Below are 19,028 nucleotides of genomic sequence, written 5' to 3'. Positions count from 1 at the left end.
CAACAATCAATTTAAAAGACATCAATTCTATCAGTTTAAGAAAATAGATTGAGGCAACTTTTTCGTAAATATGTGTTACTTTGTTATTATGATCAAAACAAAACAAAAAAATCTATTTAAGCACTAAAAACAATAGAGTCATATCTACAGAAATCCCCTCCAATTATTTAACGAGGACATCATATAAAAATGGCAGAAGTGGCACATTTGCCTGGCTACAGCATAAATTGAATTGGAGAGCATTTCTGCACATTCCTCCTCTCAGCAGAATCAATGGGCGAGAGGTGAGTGAACAGCATAAAATAACAATAATGCGCACCTCCAAACGTGACACTGGCAGCAGCATAGACGCCACTGAAAGGCTAATGAAGGGAGGCTGAGGAGATGCCCCTGTTAATGACTCTGGCAGACCGCAGAAAATGGGTGTGGATGGAGAGACTCGGAGCCTTTGAGCCATGAGACATGAAAGCACTTAAAAACAGCAGCCATCCAATCTGCCAGCCTGAGCATGTTATAGTAAGATTTATGAAATGTTTCTCAATAATTACAAGGCAAATCTACAGTATGATACCTCCTGCAAAACAGGTAATAAAAGCCCATTACACAAGACAGAGAGTCATGCATCTGTTTTTATGAACAGATTGATTGATAATGCTTATTATTTCTTTATTATATTATTATTATTATTTAGGGGCGAGGCAGTGGCGCAGTAGGTAGTGCTGTCGCCTCACAGCAAGAAGGTTGCTGGTTCGAACCTCGGCTCAGTTGGCGTTTCTGTGTGGAGTTTGCATGTTCTTCCTGCCTTCGCGTGGGTTTCCTCCGGGTGCTCCGGTTTCCCCCACAGTCCAAAGACATGCGGTACAGGTGAATTGGGTAGGCTAAATTGTCCGTAGCGTATAAGTGTGTGTGTGGATGTTTCCCAGAGATGGGTTGTGGTTGGAAGGGCATCCGCTGCGTAAAAACTTGTTGGATAAGTTGGCGGTTCATTCCGCTGTGGCGACCCCGGATTAATAAAGGGACTAAGCCGACAAGTAAAATGAATGAATATTATTATTTATTTATTTATTATTTATTAATTATTTTTTATTATTAAAATATACAAAAATAAATGTAAATAAAACAATTTAAAAATCAAGAACGACAATTCAACTGTATTTCTGTAATAAATAAAACAAATGCATTAAACTATGAATTATGATAATAATAATAGAGATAACAATAATAAAAAAAATATTATACTAAAACTATTAATATTATTATTTCCTAATAAATATTATTTCATAAAATATTATAAATTAAATACAATAACATTAATAATATTAGTAATGATAAATCCATATAAAATACATAAATAATAATAATAATAATAATGTTTTGGGTCATATTTTAAAAATAATAATAATGATAATAATAATAATAATAATAATAATAATAATAATAATAATAATAATAATAATAATAATATATGTACATAATTAATAAAAATAAAAAATAATAATAATATGAAAAATAATAAGTATTACTATTATTTAATAGAAATAAATTAAACAACTTTATTATTATCATTTAATTTATTATTATTATTATTGTTATCATTATTATTATTATTATTATACAAAAATACATTAAAATAAATTAAATTTAAAAAACAATAATGTAAATTCAACTTTAAACAATTTAACATGTTCTGTAATAAATAAAACATAAGCAATAAAATATGAATGATGATAATAATAGAATATACTATAATATAATAATATAATATAATATAATATAATATAATATAATATAATATAATAATAAATAACAAACATTTTTACATAGCAAAGTTCATACCATTTGCTCAAAAAGTTATTTAAATCCTCTAAAGTTCAGATAAATTATACATGGTTATGAAACCGTACATTTTTACATCAACAATCTGTCATTTAGAATAAAAAAAGAAAAAGTTCACAGTGAATATGCACAGCGGTTCAGATGCTCTAGTTTTAGCTTAGACACGAGCGCCTGCACGTCATTTGCAATGCATTCTTTCATCTTCAGACACCCAGTAGGACGGTTTTACATAGCCAACTCTAATACGCCGCATTTGCATGTCTGAATTCACAGATGACTAGATTTCCGACCGGCCGTGTTTGACAGCAGCCAAATTTATCAGCGGAATCTGACTTTTAAATGTGTGCGTCACCAATACGATGAATAGAGAGGGGAAACACTGATGGGGGCAAATTGAATCAAAGTGAGCAAGCTTAAAGAATGGAGGGAAAGTGATTCACGGCACTATTATTACAGCATAGACACGGTTTTGGAGCCACCATGACAGCAGTGTAGATTGTTTTTTTGTTTTGCTTTTTTTTCTCTACATATGTTGGGCTCGCTGGACCGAAGCTGGATCTTCTCGAGTTACATGCACTGCTAGAAAGACTGCTGTTCCTCCAGCTGTTCGCTCTCAGTATTTTTCTACTGCTAAACATGTTGTTGGATATAAGGGACAATTAGGTCTCTCAAACAAGTCTGAGGCTTGTCACAAAATCCGGCTGTTTATCAATCTCTGTGCGGTGCGTTTTCTGCAAGCTGTGTTGAACACACATCATGGGCGAGAGATGAGGATTTAGGTTTTACGCTAAAACAAATATCTGTTTATGCTTGCCATTTACACAACCACACAGAAGATCCCCTTGGAGGAAGTGCAATCGGATTTCCTTCTTTCATAAGCACAAGCACATTATTCAGGTGGCCCTGCAATTTGCCAATTTTAAAGACTTTTTTTCCAGTTCATTTCCAGGTAATAATGTTGAAAAGGTTTTTGAGAGATTTAGTGATGAATGCTTGACAGTCAGCTTGACAGATTCATTGGCTTTTTCATTGGTTTTACTTTACTCCAGGGGTGTCAGATGCATTTGAAATTGAGGGCTGGTATTCTGTTGGAAAAATTCTACCCATACGATTGTGCTAGCAACTATATATATGTATAGTTTTAAGGTTGGAGTTTGGGTTACACCCTAAACCCAAATGCACTATAATAAATATTATGGTAGCTCCATTAAAAATCATGGTTTTATTATAAAATTAATAGCGTTATTGTGTATTAACCATGATTTTCTGGTGTGTTGAATACAGTTTGCCATAATTAGTTTACCATGTTTAAACTATAGTTAGTGAAGCCAAACCATGTAAGGTTATGATGGTTTTCTGCTTTTATTTGTACTATGGTTGCTTGGTTTGTACTGTTTGCCAGTATTGTATTAGATCATGTGATCTAGAAGAGTATAAAAAGTGACACATTGTGAAACATTACATGCTGTGAGCACTTCTTTAAGTAAATAAATTAGATACTTTCGAGCTATTGATGTTGCTGGCTCTTTATATACAGTACATGACAAAAGCTTTGCCGTTGATCCCAGGTGTAAGAGTAACAAATAACAACTTGACTTCTAGTGGATCATTTGGAAAAGTGGCAGAAGGTTGATTTTTCATATGAATCATCTGTTGAACTGAATCCCAATCATCAATCCCAATTTGTCAAGTTTGGTGATGAAAAAAATCATGGTTTGGGGTTACATTCAGTATGAGGGTGTGCGAGAGATCTGCAGAGTGGATGGCAACATCAACAGCCTGAGGTATCAAGACATTTGTGCTGCCCTTTACATTAAAAACCACAGTAGAGTGCTATTTTTTCAGCAGGATAACACTTTTTCTCATACTTCACCCTCTAAATCAAAGTTCCTGAAAGCAAAGAAGGTTAAAGTGCTACAGTATTGGCCAGCCCAGTCACCAGACATAAACATTATTGAGCATGTCTGAGGTAAGATGAAGGAGGAGGCATTAAAGATGAACCCAAAGAATCTCAATGAACTCTGTGAGTCCTGCAAGAACGCTTTCTTTGCCATTCCAGATGAAATTATTATTAAGTTATTTGAGTCATCGTAGAGATGTATGGATGAAGACGTCCAATCTCATGGGAGTCATGCACAGTATTAATTAATTTTCCACCATGACTTTATATTCTATGCTGTACATTATTTCTGTTAATTGATAAGACTTTGTCGAAGCAAAGTCAGACCTTCCTGTCCTAATTAAATAATACAAATCAAGGCATAATCATATTTTGTTTTGGTAAAATAAGCTTAATCTAGAAGCTTTTGCCTTTCATATTTGCCACTTCTGATACCAAAGGATCAGCTAGGAGTCCAGTGCGCCACCTCTAAACCCAACTCTTATTGGCTGGATGAGCAAATTGTACTAAAATGTACAAATGAGATCATACAAATTCATATAAAGGTTCATTTTCGTAATATTTCACAATCTAATAGACTGCAGCTTAAATAAAAAAAACTAGGTTGCTGTTGGGAGTGGTGTTAGTGAGGGCAACTGGGCGCATTCAACCTGCGGTCTGTGTGAGTCCTAATGTCCAGTATAGTAAAGCGGACATTATACTGTCAGTGAGTGTTATCTTTCAGATGAAATGTTAAGGTACTGACTCACTGAGGTCATCAAAAATCCCATGGCACTTCTTGTAAAGAGTAGAGGTGTAATCCCAGTGTCCTGGTCAAATTCCCTACATTGGCCCTAACTGATCATCTCCTTCAAATCATCCCCATCCACTGAATTGGCTCTATCGCTGTCTCTGCACTCCACCAATAGCTGGTGTGTGGTGAGTGCATTGGCTCCATTGTCCTGTGACTGCAGTCACATAATCCAAGTGTATATTGCACACTGGTGGTGGAGTTGAGAGACCCCTCTCTAATGATTGTGACGCGAATAAGGTGTATGGCGCTTTGATTTATCTAATTAAATACACATTACTTACTTATTTACTTGACACCTGAAAAAAAGAAATGTGTACTCTTACTTCTATAGTCAAGAAAAGATGACAAATGCACAATGTTTTTATATTCGCAGAAGACAATGCTATTCCAAAATAATATGATTCGCTCAGCTTGTTTGTGACCCTTTTCTACTTTGTTCTACATATGGTAAATTGCATTGATCATTCTGAATGTGTTATTTCATTTTTTCTGTTTTTATTTTTGGACATTGTCAGCAGAAATGCCCACCCCTATAGGTGTTTTTTTGACATTCCACTCTTAATTGCCCTATTTAGTAAATCTTGTCCAAAATATTTCATCTCATGGAATAATAATAATAAAAAAGTACTTTTCAGGCCTGATAACTATTTGAATTCGACATACTGACTGTTGACCCCCGTATTGAAGAAAATGGTGTTTGCCTTTGGGTTCAGTCTGGCACTCTCAGCGCAGTTAAGGAAGTGTATTGCCATGATCGATTTCTACGGGCCGGCTCTGAGATACCAAAGGAAAGCCCTCTAAACATGGAGGAATTGTTACGGAGAAGAAACGTGAGAGAGGCTGACAGCCAGAGGAGGACTGCGCAATATTAAAGGCCAGGGCTGCGAAGGCAAAGGTAGTCTTTATTAGGTTAGAGGCGCTCTGTAAACTTGTTACAGGCTGGTGTGTTAGATCTCATTCCCCCGCAGGGCCATGCTGGGATGGGGGCCCTGGAAAAGTGTCTCCGGGAATGTATTTTTTCCCCATAAACAGTTTAGTGCCAGCCACCCTCCAAGTGTTCTCCATCACTTAGCTTCACAACTGTTGGGGAACAAACGCATTAGAGAAAAATTGCCTCTGCAGTACATCTGTTCTGGCTGTCTATCGAGGGGCCAGGATTCTCTGCTACCAGAAACGAAGAAGCTGATGTCGACTCCTAATGCGCTCAATGCTTTTTGGTCCATTCATAAAGCAGACAATGTGGAACGCAAGAGTCATGGCCAGGGCCCACACGGAATCTGCGCCCACAGAAATACACTGATTTCTGCAGATTTTTGAGCCCATCATTCTATCTATTTATTTCCTTGTACAATTCTGTTTGTAACGTAATAGTTTCTGTTTAGTGGATGTATTATATGAAAGCGAGCTATTGTACCATTGTTTGCTAAACAAGTGGATTTAATTGGATTCGCATTGTAAACATAGTTAAAAAAGGTTATTTCTTTTAATTTTATTTGTTTTATTTTCAACTCTGCAGGAATCTAATGGTTTCTTTTTAAACACAATTATGTGCAAAAAGAGATGATTCTGTCTGGCCCTAGTCATGGCCAGTCGAACATTCGAATTGTTTAACACTTTAAGTTGAAGTCTTTTAGAAACTAAATAAAAAAATAAATATAAATATTTGTACAAAATAGAATTTTACATTCATTTTTCAATTTGTAATGAATCAATTCATGTTTAAATAAAAACATAAAATTAAACAAATTAGTCACATGATTTTGCTAATAAAAAGTAAATAAATACATAAATGTACATTCGCAGTTTTCAAAAAAACTAAAGTAAATTTTGATTTAAAAAGTCTTTGATGAGTAATACAATTAAAGGTGCAGTATAAAGGTTTTACACCCAGTGGTTGAACTAGGTATTGCATTTCTAGCTCAAAACGCACGCAGATTTGCCAGAATGGTTTTAAGGAAAAACCAGAGCATGCCTGACTATTGCTGATTTAAGGCTGATTTAAGTCGTGTTCTAAATAAAAGGAACGGCAAACGATAGAAAGAATAATTTCATATTAAAATTAATTTTTGCTTTAAACAACACCTTGAATTTATATTTTAGAAACGACTTATATTTCTTGCAGCTGAACAAGAGAAAACTTGATGACATGACCACCTCGAGTATGACTCATGTGGTTTATTCAGTGTTAAATGCCAGCAATGTGAGTTTGAGTGCTATTTCACATGACATTTATTGTCATACTACTGAAAGCAGCAGAAGATAGTTCACCTCAGATCTTGAAAATAAAATAAACCGTTTGAAATTGAACTTTAGAACTGTGACTACATATCAAGTAATATATACCAATATTAGTGATTCAGCATGTACATTTAATAATGTTAAAGATGTTTAATATGTATTAATTGGATTATAAACCTGACCATTTCGAGCATATTCTGTGCTTCTAAATGGCTGTTTTTAAATGTTCTGTCATGTTTCAACTGCTGCAAAAGGCCAAATTGCTTATTACTGCGTGCTGTTAGGACACGGGGCTACAACGTAACCAGCTCACCTAATGTTTACGCTCGTATTATTTATATTATTTGCTATTTAATAACCTCATGTGGAACTCTGAATCTGTGTCTAATTTTGGAGTCTGCTACTGTCCACCAGAGGTCGCATTTCGGTCATTGGCACATGCTTTGGGAGCCATTCTGACTGAACTAATGAAATACGTGGTTTTCCAACAAGGCAACCCGAGGTGCTGAAATATAATTGGTTAATCTGGCAGTGGATGGGTTAAAAGAACCAAAACAAAGACAGCGTTTCGGCACGTAACTCACATTTTCAGAGCAGAAGATCGGACTTTAGTATTGTTTTACAGATAAACAAGAATGCTCATTTAACATGTTTATTATACATATTATGGTATTTTATGCGTTAAAAGAGTGCTGTTTTGCTAAAGAGCAAAACAAAAAACACATGATCATGTATTGTTAACTTTAGTTTTGTAAATTTAAAAAGTTTCTACATGTTTGATTCTTTGATTAATTAAATTAAAACAAAATGCACGTGGCTTTGATAACTGAATAATTAAAAGTCTTGAAAAAATAATTAAGGTTATGCTAATGAATGAATGAATGCATCAATCAATCATGCACAAGCACTGTCTAACTCAATATTTATCTAATCCCATGATGCTTAAAATCTTTTCGCATCAGTGCTTCTCTTAAACAAACACTAATGATGATCACTGGCTGCCAATCACAATTTATCATGGATAAGAATGACAGAAACATGTCAGCGCGATGTTGTTGTGTGACGCCTTTTCACCACTTGACAAATTGCCAACTGTAATTCTTCAAATTTATTATTATTATATAGTCCTGAAAGTGTTAACAACCCTTTAAAGTGCTTGCACAAGGCCACGCATGAATAGCTTCACAATTAACCTTCCAACATGCCATACATTACATATGCCGGCAGTATGAAAACATGTCCTTATTGAGACAGCTTGCTAAACGCTCATTTTGCCCTCCCTTTAACATCTCTGAAAAGCAGAGCGTTTAATTGAAGAATGAAGCACGCGTGAGGCGCTGTGGGCCTTGCTGAATGTGTCAGGGCCACTGTGTTTGTAATACACAGATGTCATCCTATTAATTTGAGGAAGAATAATTATAAGACTATAGAGCATCCAGATGTCACCAGCGGCTGTCTTTATGAGTGCACATGTATGTGTTTGTTGAATCTATTTTGTTGTCACTCTATTTAAGATTAAATGGTGAATGGCTTGTGCTATTTCTGCATTAGCAATTCCAATTTGCAAGCTGAATTGTGCATATATATATATATATATATAAGCAGACAAATAAAATCAGGTAATATTAAAATATGCATGATTAAATGGTGACAGCTGTCATGGTAGGCTCACTTATAAATGCACAGATCTCAGGAATTATCAAAATCGCATATTTATTTACAAAAACACTCCAGGCACTGGAACATCAAAACGTACGCATGACAAAGAGATGGTGACAATAAATTAACGGACAAAGAACTAAATAAACTCAGGGGTATAAATACACAGGACATGATTGAACTGAATACATAAAGGGGTGTGACACAGGTGGAACTAACAAACGGCGGGAAAATAGACCAAAAAAGACCAAAGGAATCACATGACATAAACAGAAGCGCATGGAACATGGGAAATAACATGACACAACAAATACACAATTGGTGTGTTCAACTTGTAGAACTCGACTGCAGCCAGTGATCAACAAGATTAGCCGAGCGCAGGTGGGGGAGGAGTTGTAGTGGGGTCATCAAGCCGGACACTTTGGGGCTCAAAGTTGCCGCAGCCATGTTGACCAATTGAAATGGCGTCACCATCATCATCATTCATTCATTCATTTATTCATTCATTTTCTTTTCGGCTTAGTCCCTTTATTAATCTGGGGTGGCCAAAGCGGAATGTTATAATTATTCAATAAAATAGCATTTAACTTAATTTATTAAGAAATCTTTATGAAGTGGCAGGATCAATGATGATAATTATTTTATTACAATATTTAGGTTTTTTACTAAAATGTATAATTTAAATCGTTAATGAAGCTGAATGCAGTAAATAATCTGTATAAAAAGGTTGAAAAAAACCCCTCTGCAAACTATATTTATAAGCAAATAATTTAACAAAAGATGATTACTGCAGTGAAATATTTGTAGTCTTTTAATAAACATGCTATATACAAGATAGAGATGGCATAAAAGTTAACAGTTTGTTTTAAAATTTGTGAGAAGGAAGTTGACCAATAATAAACCCAAAATGCAAATGGGTTGTTGTCATGCAGCAAGTCTAGCCAATCGTGTAATATCGGTGTCATCATCGCAACTCCTGCATTTACTTTTCTAATGCTGCACCAGCTGTACTATTGCTGTACTTTGATGCCACATGTGACAGTCACATGGTGTCGGCGCAAGGTCAGACACAATTTCTAACCAGCATGCATGGAGTCGAATCCACCTACAGTATAGGCAACATCTAAACATGCACGAATCATGACAACAGCCTTGTCTTATTATGTCAGATAGTTGAACTGTTTATACATCAAAAAAGCAACAGACAGTTATGATAGTGTGTAAAAATAAAATAAAACAAATTAAATTAAATAAAATTCAATGGTGACTGTTGTAGATTTAGGAGAAGATAGAAGGCTAAAATTTACTAATAGCTTTTTTCATATACTTCCCAGTTCATGGCATATTTTATTCTTTTTTTAATTCATTTTCTAAATAGTCAGGCTTAAATATGCAAATGAGTCATTATATAAGCAAATAAGTGATAATTAGTATATTATTTTAACATCTGAACATTGCATCAAGTCAGGTTTAATGTCTCAAATTTTCAAAAATATGTTTTGGAGTCAAAGGATTTTACAGAGAGGATTTTGTATAACTGTTCCTCACTTCATAATTCACAATATACAGTGAACTGCCAGAAAGTAATGTAATTTGTTTTATTTTATTTGTGTTGAATAAACGTTGTAAATATCAGGTAAAATACCTCTGAGAATCGTTGGAATGAAGATATGAATAAAAGTGTAAGTGTGTGCTGCAGAAGAGGAGATTTATGGTTATTTTGAAAATAAAAATGCTTTTACAAATATGTACCATAATACAGACACAAAATGCTAAAGTGTGAAAAAAGCAACACTTAAAAGTGTATTATGGATATTTTCTTTCCATTAGATATGAAGAAACACTTCATGAAAATCCATAAAGCTCAAAATCATTGGGCATGAAAAACCCAGTGATTTTGCCTGCAGTGTCTCGCCTTAAAAGCAGCCTCAGACAGAGTCATGATGGAGTGTGTTATATTCAACACTGTTTTTAATAGGGGAGGGATTTGAGCTCTCGCAGCGCCATACGTGGCTGTGTCACTCTCTCTTCTATTCTGTTGGTTCAACTGTCATGAATTTCTAGTGGAACGACTGCCAAGCTGCTCATGGGAGAAACGTGTGAAAAGCCTGTCGCAATTACTGGCGCATTTGCACTTCGTGCTGGGGCAAGTTTTTGGAACACGCACAACCCGGGTGAAGCCAAGTTTCTGTGGCGACCCACCGACAACATGCAATGTTCCCACACGCAGCAACCAAAAAAAAGAAGAAGTTTGGCTACTATAAATCTCTTTCACAGTATGGTTTGATAAAATGACTTAGAGTGAATGTGAATTAGTCAAGGTTTGCCTCCCTTGCTACTGATAAACTATATATCTGTTCACTTAAGATCCTCGTTGTAGCCCAAATCCTTTTCAAAATAGCTCTGAGTACCATTGTTGCACTCGGACAGCAATTTCACCACAGGCTTAGTGCAGCAAAAGATATCAGAAGTAAATTCCAAGAGGAAAATGGTCAGATTAGAACATGTCCTGAAGGAAAGGAAATGTCATCGAGATCAATGTTATTGACCCATGACTCAGATGGAGCGGTGAAGTGGGTGAAAGAAGAAGAAGAGGTCGAATGCACTGAACTCCTCGCTCACTTTGAACTTACCGCGTACAAAGAGGATGTAGTCATCATACGCTTCACCCAAAGGGTTGGACGCCACGCATCGGTAAGTGCCATTGTAGGACTTGTTGAGATTCTCGATGAAGAGATCTGAACCAGTGATAACAGCGTGAGATGGCACATCATCGTCCACCCTTACCCAGTTCACCTGCTGAGGCCTGCATGGAGACACAGAGGACAAACGGTTTTGCTTTAGTGCTGTTTAGTCGAGCCATCAAGCCTTTCCTGGCCTCTCGCTAAAGTAAAGAGCTTGTTTGACCAGCATGTAAAGTTTTATGAGACGTTTTATGGCAGGTAAATCTTAAGGTGTATATAAACCTGAGAGCAAAGTAAGACATATGGATACCATACTTTACACACTGCTAAACAGAAGATCTCCTCACTATTTCAAAGATCTAGGTAGAGGTTAAGCTGGTGCATATGCTGTTTTTATATAAACAGTCGATTTATATTTAAAAAACTCTTTTTAGACTTTTTAATTTCATGTTTGATTAAATATCTGGTTTGCTTCTCTGTAATTATTTGTGAAATGTACTAGTAATTTCAGCATGAAACATTTAAATGTCCTTCCATAAAAACATTTCTGTAATTGTATGATTATTGGGTAAGTCATAAAAAATAAAAAACTTAAACTGTTTTCTAAAATATAAATACATTGTTCTTTGTGGCTGTTGTAAAGGAGACTTTTGCCCCAATTAATTCCCAATTTGCTGCTTATTAATCATCATTAAGGTAGCAGGTTTTGGGAACATTTTTGAAAAAGATTATGCATTAGAAATAAACAGCCAATATCTTAATAATAAGTAAGTAATAAGCCACTAGAGAGAATTGGTGTTACAGTTTATTTAATTATTATTCAAAAGAACGCATTAAAATTATTCACACAATTAATGCACCAGTCCTCAGACCTATGTACAGTGCTAAGCATAATTAAGTACACCCTATTTTGTACAAACTGTCAATACATTGCATGATTTGAAAAAGTTTAGTAAACCCACAAATCACATGCACATTAATACACTGTAACAAATTAATGATCAATTAGTCCTGACAGCATATGATTTTAGGTCATTGTAACTGCTTATTAAGAGTATTCATTCATTCATTTTCTTTTCGGCCTAGTCCCTTTATTAATCTGGGGTCGACACAGCAGAATGAACCGCCAACTTATCCAGCATATGTTTTAAGCAGCCGATGCCCTTCCAACTGCAACCCATCACTGAGAAACATCCATACACACTCAAACACTATAGACAATTTAGCTTACCCAATTCACCTATACCACATATTTTTGGACATGTGGGGGAAACCGTAGCACCTGGAGGAAGCCTACACAAACACGGAGAGAACATGCAAACTCCACACAGAAATGCAAACTGGGGTTGAACCAGTGACCTTCTTGCTGTAAGGCAATTGGGCTACCCACTGAACCACAGTGCTCCCCTTATTAAGAGTATTGTCCATAATGAAGATTTAACATAAACCCTCGTGTTGTTTAAACCTGTTTGACTTTTTTTATGGAGCATACACTAAATATTGAACAAGTTTGCATACCATTGACTTTCATTGTATGACCATAATATGTTTGACATGTTTGATGTTTGACAAGTTATTTTCTTTTATGTCCCACAGTTTATGTTAAAACTGTTGTAGTCTTGTTTTATTTCTTTCTATAGCTACTTTTAGCAATGCTTCTTTGAGTTTTTTTTATTTTTATTTTTATTTAATAGTAACACAGCTTTAAATGTTCTACTGTGGGTAGCCTCTGAACCTAATGCAATGTGTTTAATTATGATCATTTAGACTAATCAACATATCATGCAATTAAACTCAACATGCAGTTAATAAAGTAGGTAAGTACAGGTAAAAATATCTTGGTACTGTCAATTTAAAAGATTTGGATTTGACACAGGCTTGTTCACATTCTTGTTGTCTTTTTGTAGGAGACTTTGGCAACATAAATCAGTCAGCTTGTACATCTTTTCATGTTACTTATTTAATCCACATGCAAAATGAGAGACATCTCTAAAGCACATTTTAATAATTCATTAAAGAGTTCTTCCGATCGATTCTGTATACATGATTCTGTGTAGAATTTTTGTAAATGCAGGTGGCAATATTCAAGAGTTAATTTGCTTGTTGAATGAGGCTGTCAATCCCGCAAATCACTGAACTGCGTGTGCAGAATTTAAATAAGCACTAAAAGGTGAACTCGCAATCAAATGTAGCTGCAGTGTGTATGTGGCCATTTCCATAATTTTATTTTCCAATGGACTAAATAGCCATGCGCTGCCACTCATGCAGAATCTGGAAAGTCAATCTATTGATTTTTTGTCTGTAATATATGTTTCGATGTTGATATTTGCAATGTAAACTGAACTGAACTTCAGCGGTGACATTTATACTAAACTGAACTGAAACATTGTTTAATTGAACTAGAATTAGCATTCTACCACTCTTTTCATCCCAGCCTACTATACTGGGGTGCATTTCTAAAAACCATCATTAGCCAACTAGGGTCACAAGTTACATCGTTACAAACATAGTTTGTTTTTTTGGCTTTCCCAAACCATCGTTCCAATGAACGTGGCAAACTTGTACGTTTCCAACTACACCTCTAGAGCTGTAGTTAGAAGCACAGTTCCTGGTTGTGTTCTATTCCCAGTTATCCCCCTATACCCTATTCCTTTCAAACATTCCAACATTTAAACTTGGAACATAAAAAAAAAAAAAACATTAAAATCATCTATCTTAATTTGCTTACATAGTATTTGTACAGTTCCATTTTAGCATTCTTCATATTGACAATTGCGTTCCCTTCGCAGTGCACTTTGAAAACATTTATGCCATTTTGGACACAGCCATGGCTCATGACTAGGGCCAGATAGAATATGCGGACATTTTTTGCTATTTCTGGGCTGTGTTAAAAGTCTGCGGATTTATGCAGAATAATTTTGGGAGTATCATAACTAAAAACTTAATATATAAAATAAAAAAGAATAGATTTTTTACTTTTATTTAATATTTACATTGCAAATCCAATTAGATCCACTTATTTGTTAAACAAAGTAAATCTTTTTTATGATAGATCTAGTAAAAAGAAAGAGAATATTACTTTGCAAACTGTATTGTAAATAAATTATATAAACATTTTCACGTTAGACAATAATATTACTGAAATTAACTTAAAACTGAATAAATATAAATTTACACACACTTACAAAAATAAATTGGCTCAATGAGGGGGCAAAAAAACTGTAGAATTCTGTGCGCGCAGATTCTGTTTGGGCCTAGTTATAGGTGACCTATAATTTAAAAGTGGAATTTACCTTACGTCTCCAAAGCTTGTGAAAACGTTAATGCTATTAATCTATGGTAGGTTATTTATTAAGAAATGTATCTGTACTATATGACATGGGCCTGTTGGTAAGAACATTTCTGCAGTGACTTGAATGTGTCAAATTGTAAAAGTAGACTTAAAATATCAATAAACAACATTCTACTTAATAATAATAATAATAATAATAATAATAATAATAATAATAATACACAGCAAGAAGGTCGTTGGGTTGCAGGGTTGAGCCTCGGCTGGGTCTGTCAGCTTTTCTGTGTGGAGTTTGCATGTTCTCCCTGCGTTCGCATTGGTTTCCTCCGGTCGCTCCAATTTCCCCCAAAGTCCAAAGAGAGCGGTACAGGTGAATTGGGTAGGTTAAATTGTCCAGAGTGTATGAGTGCGTGTGGATGTTTCCCAGAGATGGGTTGCGGCTGGAAGAGAATCTGGTGCGTAAAAACGTGCTGGATAAGTTGGTGGTTCATTCCGCTGTGGCAACCCCAGATTAAAAAAGGGACTAAGCCGACAAGAAAATAAAAGAATGAATGAATGAATGAATGAATGAATGAATGAATAATAATAATAATAATAATTATTATTATTAAGAAAGTTTTTTTTTTCTTAAAAAAAAGAGTCTACTGTAAATTACAACCATTAGCCTAACAATTTGTATAGTTTATATATGAGATTAGAATACGTGTTAGCTAAGGGATTTTATGTTTTGGAAAATAATATGGAATATTCTTAATAACATTTGTAAAAGAAACTTTGGCCCTATATGTGCCATTTACATATATTTCAGTTAATATGGAAAACAAGTGCATGTTTTTATCAAATCTAATATTGTATTTTTTAAAAATGCGTGTGCGTGTAAAACAAAATTTGCACAAAAATGTATGGCTTTTTCCTCCAAAGAAGTCACTCCACCCTGTTTAGAGTGTCATTATGGGCGTTTTATGTCATAACTAACGTGGTTCAAACGATGGATCGTATTATGATAGCCACAAGTTATGTCTGGAATATTTCACTATTTGAAATTTTGTTGTGGCTTTTTATTCTCTTTTCATCATCTGCTTTGACACAATCTACATTTTAAAAGCGGTCTACAAATAAAGCTTAATTAAACCCAGTTGAATGCGTGTTTTCTGAAGCTCTACCATCAGAAAAAAAGTTCAGTCGTGGTCAGTAGCACAGATTGTGATATTGGAGCAATGTCGCAGCCTACGGCACTGGCAAATGAACTACATTTTGGCAAAGTAACAAAAAGAGAAAGGCTGTGATTTTCTCTTGTCTGCCTCAATTAACTGGCACGGCGAGCTATCTCCTTTTGTTCTCTAAACACCTGAGCTGGGCACACAACAGCCTATTCTACTTTCACAGTGATGAGCAGAATGAGCTAAAGCCACTGTGGAAAAATAAAAGAGGCTCTAAACTCTCACAAGTTTCAGTGGCACTGCTGCAGTGTAGTTATTTCCCAAGAGCATCTGAGGAGGCTTTCCCTTGTTGTTCTGGTTTTGTTTCAGTGTTTAAACTTGTTGCTATACTGTTTAAAAGCGGAGAGAGAGGGGGAGAAAAATACAAAACAAAAAAAACCTTCAGAGCTTTGAAACAAAGGATTGGTTTGCGTTCAATAACAGTTGATCCTCGGCCTCTGAGGATGGCAAAACAACATTTGATGGCGAGCAGCGAGCGGAGAATCCTAAAAAGTCTCAATCCGAGGTTAAATATACATGCGTGGCATGAAGATGCAGACGGTCCTGATATGGAAAGGGAGAAATGACCTAGAAAAAGTGCCTTATTGAGAGGAAGGCATGGGGAAAAACACACAGCGGAGGGGCTGCAGAGAACCTGGCGTGAGGCGGAGAATACAAATGGGATGGCAAGCCAAGCCCTGCACTGTCTGACAGTAATGACTGCAGCCCCTCTCCAAGCTTTAATGAAAATGACTTCCAATTTTCTGCTCACTGTATTGATTGTATTTTCATCTTTATTAAATGAATTCGGGTGGCGTCTCGTCTGCTCGCAGCATTTCAGTTTGGGAATGCTATGGGGCTTGTTGAATGTAAAAACAACAGAAAAGCTCACATTGGACAAACACTGATAACTCACTTTAGGCTAACGTGAAGAAATTGTTTGGATTCATTCATGCATGAGAAATGTTCGAATTTCCACTACATTCAATAAAAAAATAAATAAAACTAAAAGAAATTTTGTTACTTAGAATTTACTGTTTTTTTTTTTTTTTTGCAAGATAAATCATTTAAAAAACTTCTCAAAGTTTCAGTTGCATTGGGATTACATTATTAACATCTTTATTCATTACTTAATCCTGAATGCATTTTTAATAAGCAACTCTGCTCAATTAAATTACAATTAAAAGTCTATGTTGTATACCACATAAAGTAATCAACTGTTTATAAGTGATAAAAAGCCAAAAATATGGTCCTGCATGTGCACATGATCCAATTTTGCATCCAGCTCAATTGCATTGTGTAGCCAAAATTGAATGAAAGCTTGTTCAACGATAGTAAAATGGAGGATGATTAAATGGCTCAAATGAAATTAAGCAATATCATAAAAAGTCCTGGAATGCTGCAAATCAGGAGGATAAATGTTTTGTAGTATAAGGGATAGTTCACCTAAAAATGCTAATTTACTCACTATTTAGTGGTTTCAAACCTTCATGAGTTTCTTTATTCTTTTAAACACTACAGAAGCTTTTATGAAGACAGATGAAAACCGGTAATCATTGTCAAAGACAAGTCAATGGTGATAGGTTATCTGCTTTCACCATTTTCCTTTTGGGTTAGTCTGTTTATTAATCAGCCAACTAGGGTTGGGCGATGTCGACCAATTTATTATTGATGGTATGGTCATCATAGTCGGCGGTAAATTAATTATTTGTGAATAATTAATCAATTCCTAATGGATTAATTATTTGTAATTGTCTACTCTTTCAACTACCTGACCTGCATGATCTTTGTTTTACCCATAACCAAATCATAAATAAATAAAGATAAGTAACACAAATTATTACCTGTCAATCCCTTTTTTTCTGCAGGCATGAATAGGCAGAGTGATCTGTGTTGTTATAATAGTGGCGACAAACTTGGTACAAAAGGTACACAATCAAAAGGAACCAACCAACAGTATCTAAGGTTTTCGCTAAAACTACAAATTGCTGTGACACGTTACCTGATTTTTTGTCTTGTTTCTAGTCCAAATATCTACACTTAAATCAAGTATACTTTTCTAGACAAGCAAAACATATTGTCTTGTTTTAAAAAAATAATATGCCAAAATTAAGTTAGTTTTTCACTAAAACAAGCAAAATAATCTGCCAACGTGTCAAAAGGAGAAACAGGATTATTTTGCTTACCCCATTGGCAGATTATTTAGCTTGATTTCAGGAAATAATCACTTTATTTTGGCTCATTATTACTGAAAACAACACAATATGTTTTGCTTGTCTAGAAAATTCTTCTTGATTTAAGCATTTTTAGATATTTGTGTTAGAAAGACGACAAAAAAAGTCTAAGTAAAGCAAAGCATTTTTTTGCAGAGTGGATAGAGACAAGATTAATTAAATATCACGTTTAACAACTATAGTGAGACGCCATCCAGGTTTTGCGACGGGGGTGGGGCAGAGGATCGGGATGCCAACTCACCATCATTATGTATAACGGCTATCGACCCAACCCTACCGCCAACTTATCCAGCATATGTTATTACTCAGCGGATGCCTTTCCAGCCGCAACCCAGTGCTGGGAATTACTTCCAGCTTTCTTCAAAACATATTTCGTGTTCTACAGAAGAAAGAACGTCAAATAGGTGTGAAACAAGTAAAGGGTGGGTAAACGATGATAGAGTTTTCAGTTTCATCAAAGCTCCATTGAACGCTTTTTAGTTTTAATCTAGTTTTTAAGGATGATAGCCCACATACGCATCGATCAGGATCAAGACAGTTGGCAATATAACCAAAGATAGAACACACAACAAAAAGAAACAACTTACTCAGGTTTGCCTTTAGCCAGGCATGTCAGTTCCAGGTTTTCTCCTTCTCTAATGGGGCCCGATGGAAAATCCACCACGATCTGCACCTCAGGTTTATCTGCGGAGGACAAAAGTAAAGCACATCAGCGCTTTGTGCCCCCGGGCGGCATGAAACTTTAAACAGCCTTGGCTTTGTTCAACGCTTATTGGATTGTTCTCAGCCGTTTGATTCCACTCCTCAGCATTACCATTGTTTGATGCCAAATGTGCGCATGCTTTTTTTCTATTAACCTTTCAAGTCATTTAAACATAATCGATACACCCTGATGTTTGTCGTGTATACAGTCAGAAGCCATGACATCACCAATGTCCATATTCAAAGGCGTTCCTCTTGCGCTCTCAGCATTGACCTTTCTGCTCCAGAAGTACTGCCCTTTCTCATATCTATTAAAACGACTGGCTGCTCAATGGGTCTATTCTCCAGTGACTGGCAGCAGGTAGCATGCTGGCTTTTTGCACCTTGCGTCAGCCTTGCCTCTCAGCCGTAGCTGCTACATTCAGCATGAAATGTGCACTTCTCCTTGGTGAGTCTCAGTTCTTTTTCAATTCAGCTGGGATTAGACTTCCTGC

The 19,028-nt window shown here is 35.6% G+C and overlaps 1 protein-coding gene across 12 annotated transcripts in view; it reads right to left on the bottom strand.

The window, feature by feature from the left end:
- The window catches only part of cadm1a (cell adhesion molecule 1a), a 462,767-nt gene that overhangs the window by 62,896 nt on the left and 380,843 nt on the right, over window positions 1-19,028 (bottom strand). For all 12 annotated transcript variants that reach the window (XR_015519664.1, XR_015519665.1, NM_001113551.3 and 9 more), the window contains 2 exons: window positions 18,420-18,516; window positions 11,060-11,232 (listed from right to left, as the gene is read on the bottom strand). Coding sequence is in view for 10 of the 12 variants with exons in the window: in NM_001113551.3 (NP_001107023.3) it covers window positions 11,060-11,232; window positions 18,420-18,516 (270 nt within the window). In the remaining 2 variants the exon portion in view is untranslated. The remainder of the gene's footprint in view (window positions 1-11,059; window positions 11,233-18,419; window positions 18,517-19,028) is intronic.

The sequence above is a fragment of the Danio rerio genome, chromosome 21 (assembly GCF_052040795.2).
Source record: "Danio rerio strain M-AB ecotype USA chromosome 21, GRCz13ab, whole genome shotgun sequence".
Classification (NCBI taxonomy): domain Eukaryota; kingdom Metazoa; phylum Chordata; class Actinopteri; order Cypriniformes; family Danionidae; genus Danio; species Danio rerio.
This window is presented reverse-complemented; position numbering and strand designations above follow the sequence as displayed.